Source organism: Balaenoptera borealis (assembly GCF_965194805.1).
Source record: "Balaenoptera borealis genome assembly, chromosome: 16".
Lineage (NCBI taxonomy): Eukaryota > Metazoa > Chordata > Mammalia > Artiodactyla > Balaenopteridae > Balaenoptera > Balaenoptera borealis.
In genome coordinates this window covers 72,138,075-72,144,854 of record NC_138872.1, presented here as the reverse complement: position 1 = coordinate 72,144,854, position 6,780 = coordinate 72,138,075, and the positions used below count along the sequence as shown (strand labels likewise).

At 55.5% G+C, this 6,780-nt stretch overlaps 1 protein-coding gene across 1 annotated transcript; it reads left to right on the top strand.

Annotated features, from left to right (window-relative positions):
• Positions 1-426: 426 nt before the first annotated feature.
• IL27 (interleukin 27) lies at positions 427-6,771 on the top strand (the record flags this gene model as incomplete). The annotated part of the gene is given in 8 exon segments (XM_082359723.1): positions 427-461; positions 3,816-3,854; positions 3,856-3,890; positions 4,123-4,295; positions 4,380-4,478; positions 5,359-5,517; positions 6,378-6,626; positions 6,629-6,771. Coding segments are annotated over 8 exon segments (930 nt in total). The 3' UTR covers positions 6,770-6,771.
• Positions 6,772-6,780: the final 9 nt, after the last annotated feature.

Below are 6,780 nucleotides of genomic sequence, written 5' to 3'. Positions count from 1 at the left end.
GTTCTAGGAGCAAGGAGGAGGCCAGTACGGCTGGAGAGGTATGAGTGAGTATAGAGTGGGCAAGATAAAGAAATGTGAAATGTCCATTGGAGACAAGATTTATGGCAGGAAGGGATGAGCCACTCAGGGGAGAAAGCCCATGCCAAGGGGTCTGGGCACAGAGAAGGCTGGGGAAAGAGAACTCTGGAGAAAGCAGTGAGGGCATTCTAGGCAGGGAGACCAGCTTGTGCAAAGGCAAAGAAGCAGTTGGTGGAGCAGGAAGAAGGCTGAGGCACGAGGCTGGAGGAGTCAGCTGCAGCCAGATTGAGAAGGGCTGAGAAGCAGCAAGGGCTGGGAGGTCTCTGAGAAGGTTGGGAAGGCCAGAAGGTTGTAGTCAGAGAGTGGGAGATGGGGTTCAAAGTTTGAAAGGGAAAGCAGTTCTGGATGATGGCAAAGAGTCAGGAGCGGCTGTGGTCGGAGGGGTGAGTGGGTGGCCACACCTCCTGGACAATGGCAGGACTTGGGGATGTGAGGAAGACCAGCCAGGGCCTCTGCCTGTCCTCACCATCAGTCTCAGGATGGATGGGACCCCACAGTGAGAAGCACCAGCTGCATGGCATGTGGGGAAATGGGCTGCCACCACTGGGGGGCACTGTAACGGAAACTGGTCTGGGCTAGGCAGGTGCCAGCCGCTCTTCCTTTTCCTTCTCCTCCTGCAGCCCTCTGGGATTGCTCCCCCGCTGGTGCTGGTACTTCCCTGGCAGTTGGTCCCAGGTGTCCCTGCCCAGGCACGGCTGAGGAGGCAGGGTATAGGAAGGGGAAGCCCCCTTGGTTTCTGTCTCACAGCAGGGACCCAGCAGGGAAACCCCATGGGTCCTAAAAGGAAAGTGGCAGCAGTGGGCTTGGGGGAAGACCAAGAAACCCCCATCTTCTCCCTGAAGATGGGAAATCCAGGGTGGGGCTGAGGGCGGGGCTGTGCTGGAAGGAAGATCTGTAACCAGCCCTGACGGCCCCTGACAGCCCTCTACAGAGCAGAAACACCAGAACTATCCTGGGACCTGGCTGAGCCCTGATTCTGACTTCACAGAAACCCCAACCTGGCCACAGACTGAGCCCTGACCCTGGTCATCAACTGAGCTCTCATCCCAGCCCAAGCCTGAGTCCTGACCTGAGTCACAGGCTCAGTCGGAACCTTGGCCGCAGACTGAGGTCTGTGCCCCATTTGGACTGAGCTCTAAGCCCAATCCTAACTGGCCCCATGCAGAGCCCCCAGGTCATTGATAGCTCTGACCCCAAACACAGGCAGAGGCAGGATGTTGGCCCCAGACAAAGCTCTGAGTCCAGCCCTAGACCAAGTCTTGATCAGAGTTATAGACTGAACGCTAATCCTAGATCTGCCTCTGGCTGAAGTCTGAGCTTGGCCCTGAATGAACGTGTTCTCATCCAGCCCTGACCCTGACTATAGACTGAACTCTGACTCTGCCCAGACTGAGACCCCACCGCCTCACACAAAACCTCATCCCAGCTACCCACTGAGCCCTGACTTCCCTGGCACTCCCTCCCTCAGCCATCTGGTAAACCAGAAGAGAGTAAGGATGACTCAAAACCCCAAGTCCCCTCTAATGGGCAATCCCCTTACCTGGCCATCCGTCTTTTGAAGGACAGTGAGCTGGTGATGGCACTAGGATGATGATGACAAAGAAGAGAAACAGGAGGGGTTTAGAGTCTCCGGGATCTACCAGCAAGCAGAGCGGGGTGGCTCACCCAAGAGTGGGGAAGTGAGGGGAGGGCTGGATCTGGTAGAGCAGCAGGGAGTCAGGAGCTGGGATTGACCAAAACCCCAGCTTCCCACCACCCTCACTGCACCTCCCACCCCCTCTGGGAAGGGAAATTACATTTCCCCATTTTAGCAAGGGGTGGTGAGAGGGAAGACTGAGTGAACACAAAGCCGAAAGTACAAGCAGGACGGAAAGTGAAACCGGGCGCAGCCCCCAGTATAAGACTCCCCCTGCCCGGGAGATGGCTGTCCAAAGAGGCTGGCCCCACCATGGGCCAGATGGCAGGCGACCTTGGCTGGCGTGAGTTTGAGGCCAGGGCTGGGGCAGAGGGGTGGGGGACTTGGCTGAGACTGGGCAGAGGATGGGTGAGCTTGCCTGCTGTGGATGGGCGCCAAGGGCTGAGGTGCTACTATGTGGGCAAGACTAAGGATACAGGATACAGCTGACTGGAGGATGGGAGTGACACAGGCATAAACTGGGGAGAGGGGCTGGGGCAAAGGGGTAGTGATCAAGCCAGGGCTGGGCAGAGGATGGGGCAGGGCAGGTTGGCTGGCATGAATGGGGGGCCAGGGTTCTGTAGAAGGGTGGAAGTTTGGTGAGGGCTGGGCTGAGGATGGGAAGACTTGACTGGCATGAATGGGGAGAGTTGGGCAGGCGCTTTGACCAGGATCAGGACCAGGCGCATAAATGAAGCGTTTATTTGGGGTGAATGAGCAGGGGCCAATCAGCTTGGCTGAGAACTGGGGCTGGCTAGAGGAAGAACAGCAGGAGCAGGGGGCTGGGGCCAAGGAGTCAGCAGCCTAACTGGGTCAAGGGTCTGGAGTTTGAAGCTTGGAAGGAGGTCCAAGCTACAGCTGGTGGCTGAAGAGCTCAGAGGCTGGAAAGAGAGCTCTAGACAGAGGAGCCGATGGTAGGGTCAGGGTAGGGACCAAGGACTGAAAGACGGGGACAGAACCTTCAAAGGCCGGGCAAAAGCCCCAGGATTGGCTGCAGAGGGGAAGGAGAAACCAAGGGAAGGGTCTGGGGACTCCAGAGCTCAGAAAGCAGGGGGTCAGTAGGAGACGGCACAGTTCAGTTCTGGGTGGGCAATATCCACCAGGGCCTGGGGGTGCCCATCCATAGAGCTAGGAAGAACCCCACTCTGCCTTAAGTCTCCAGGGTGCCAGAGTGGCCCCCAAGCCAGGGAGCCTGAATGCTACAGATTGCAGGCATGACCCACCACCTGTGTAAGTCCATGGGGTAGTGGAAGCGCCCAGAATCTCCCCTTAGTCTTTACTGAGAGGACATTTCGAGGAGCAGAGCCCAGGGCTTAGAGATCAAGAATGGATAGGAAAGAGGCATGGAGAGAAGGGGGAGCAGGAATAGACTTCGACTTAGTGACCAGTTTTGGTTTGGGTTTCGAGGAGAATTGTGTAACTCCCTAGTGATTGCTAGATTTCCTCTCCCTGAAGAAGAAACTGCCGTCTTCCCAGAGCTCCAGCCCCACTGCCCCTCTTCCTTCTTTCCAGGAAATGCAGGGCAGGAAGCACTTTCAGAAATCAGCCAGTCTGACTCCCCCATTTTACAGATGGGAGCCTGAGGCACAGAGATAAGACGTGACTTGCTCAAGGGAAGAACCCAAATGAGAAACAGAGGTTCAGCCTCCCATTCCAGACCCTCCTCCCTCTCCTGGCACCCCGTGTTCCTCCCACCCTGCAGAGTGATCTACCTGCCTTGGGGGAGGCTGGACCAATCTGTCCTTCTGACTCCCTGGGATAGAGCCTCAGCATCATCAGCCCACCCCTGGGACCCCGGTTCAGGCCATCAGAGCCACCTGGCTGAGCCCGGGGAATCCTTGGCAGAACAGACCGTGCCCACTCCAGGGGAGGTGGCGGTCTCCTCTGAGTTCCCTGGGGGAAGCATGCAGGCTCTGCATTTGGGCAGATCTGGAATCCAGTCCTGGTCCCCTCACCCTCTGGCTATGTGCCCTTGGGCAAGTCAACCTCACTGAGCCTCACTTTCCCCATCTGCAAAATAGGGAGAATAATAGCACCCAGGCTGCCACATACCCTTGTGCAGTTTGTTCACTGAGAAAGACACTTGGCCAAGGGAGATAGTGGGGTTCAAGATCCAGCCCGAGATCTGCTTGCAAAGGCGGGCACTCTGTGCACGACTGTGTCTGCCTGGGGGAAGGGGCACTTTCCTTTCACTGTACAGAGATGCCATATAGTGTCTCAACAGCTTGTTAGTGGTTTTGAGGGGTCAGTGAGATGACACACAGAGTGTGCCTGTAGCACAGGCTCAGAAAAGGCACGGTCCCTTCCTTTTCCTGAGTTCTTCTCCAGCTCTTCCCCTCATCTTGCCCACCCCCTCCTCATTGCTCCAGGGCTCAGCCTTTTGCTGCTCTCCTTGCTCCTGGCTCGAGCTGGTGTCTGGGGATTCCCGAGGCCCCCAGGGAGGCCCCTCCGGAGCCTGCAGGAGTTGCAGAGGGAGTTCAAGGTCAGCCTGCATCTCGCCAGGAAGCTGCTCTCCGAGGTTCGGGTCCAGGCCCGTGACTTTGTGAGTCTCCCTAATGCAGCTGGCTCTGGGGATGGGAAGATCCGCAATCCCCTCGGGCCCCCACTAAAAGACCTTGCCCCATAGGCTGAATCTCACCTGCCAGGAGTGAACCTGGACCTTCTGCCCCTGGGAGAGCAGCTCCCCAACGTTTCCCTGACCTTCCAGGCCTGGCGTGGCCTCTCTGTGAGTGGCGGACTGGCGGGGTGGGACAGGCAAACTGGCAATAAGGCTGGGTTGGGGGGATGGAGATAAAGTTGGGGATTGAATTGAAGATGGATTTGGGGATAAATTGAGGGAGAGAATCTGGATGAGGCTGGGTAGGTCACTGAATATAAAGATGAGGCTGGAATAAAGAAATGGCATTAGGAAGAAGGTAAGAATGAAGTTGAGCAAGGAAAGATGTGGGGATGGGAACAGAATGGGATTGGGGTTAGAGATTAGTATGGAGGAGGCGTGGAGTTGGTATTATGAGTGAGAACGATAAGAGGTTAGGGATGGGAAGAAGGTTGGGGATGAGAGTGAAAATGAAGTGGGGATAGAGAAAGAATGGGGGTCGCTGGTGAGGATGGGAATGGAATGGGGTTGGGTAGAGTTGGAGATGGGATGGAGAGATGGTGACATTGAGGCTGGACACATGAAAGAGGGATGGAATTGGGATAAGAATGGGAACAAGGATGGGAAAGAAGTTGAAGACAGAATGAAAACAAGTGAGGAGATGGAGATGGGGCGGGGCGGTAGAGAAGGGAATGGAATGGGGTTGTGGATAGAGAGTGACAGAAGGATGGAGATGGGCTTGGGGGTTGGAGATGAGTTCGGGTGTGACTGAAAATGAGGTTGGAAAAGGAGATAGGATAGAGATCAGAGACAGTGGAGATGGGAATGGTGATGAACATAGGAAGGGAGTAGGGATGGAGATGGGGTTAAGGATGAGAATAGATATGGGGATGGAATGGGGATTGGAGTTCATGCTGGGAATGGGACCCAAATAGAGATGAGGTTGGGTTTGAAGTGGGTCATCCTTGGCCTGCAGGCCTTTCCTGATGCCTTCCCTCCCCTTCCATAGGACCCAGAAAGACTCCGCTTCCTCTCCATGACACTTCACCCCTTCCATACCCTGTTGGGAGGGCTGGGGAGGCAGGGGTTCTGGACCAGTTCAGAGAGGTTGCAACTGTGGGCCATGAGGCTGGATCTCCGAGATTTGCAGCAGCATCTCCACTTCCAGGTAGAGTGCCCACCCACCCTCCTCGACCCCCAGAGACTAACACCCAAAATTGAGGCTCATTGGTTCCCTTTTAAAACACCCCTTGCCCAGAGGTAGGATAAGTCTGGAAGGAGATGCTCCAGATCCTCTGAGTGTGTGTGTGTGTGTGTATGTGTAGGTGTACCAGGTCCTACCTCTACCCCCTGAATCTCTGCCTTCTCTTGGGGTCTTGGTCTTAAATGACAGAAGCCAGGACAGCATCTGGCGTGAGCAGGCCCTACGGCAAAGTACGTTCCCTTCTCCCTCATCCTCTGACATCACCAGATTCTCCTGAACATTTCAAAGGGAAATAGGAATTTTACCCTTAATAAAAGAATAGAAAATGAAAACAGCATAAAAACTAACCATATCACCTTTCTGCCCATTTCTGATCTTAAGACAACCCTTAAGAGAGGAACTTCCAGTTCCCTGATGGCCTAGTGGTTAGGACTCCAGGCTTTCACTGCCGGGGACCGGGTTCTATCCCTGGTAGGGGAACATCCCGAAAGCCCCATGACACAGCAAAAAAAAAAAAAAGAGAGAGAGAGAGAAAGAGAGGACCTTCCAGAGCCCCCAGTCCCCCGGGCAGTCCTGGATGAGTGAGAGCCAGCTCCATGAGCACCATCTTGCTCTGTGACTTCCATTTTTTTGAACCAAAAAAAAAAATCAGGCAGTTCACATGAAACGATGACGTAATGGAAGATGTGAAGTAGGGGTTGTCCAGGGAAATCATGCCCTTGTGGTCTCTGATGTCATTCTGCACCACTGGGCACATAAAGAAACAAGGATTCACTCAGGGTCTCAGGCGGGCCATTCTCTGACCCATGGGTCTCTCCCCACAGGTGCTGGCTGCAGGATTCAACCTGCCTGAGGAGGAGGAGAATGAGGAGGGGGAGGGGCTGCTCCCAGGGGCTCTGGGCGGCCCCTTGCAGATGTCAGCCCAGGTGTCCTGGCCCCAGCTCCTCTACACCTACCAGTCGCTACACTCCTTGGAAATTGTCTTGTCTCGGGCGGTGAGGGACTTGCTGCTGCTTTCCCAGGCCGGGAACTCAGCCCAGGCCTTGGGGTTCCCCACACCCAGCTCCCAGCCCTGATGGAGGGTGACTTCTTAGCCCCTTCCCTCCACCCATCAGGACTTGAGGACTGGAGTCTGGGCCAGCAGACAGGCTCCGGCTCATCTGCCTTAGACAAGGCACGACTCCACTGGTGTCCCGCCCCAGACCCTATCCAATAACTTAAGGCCCC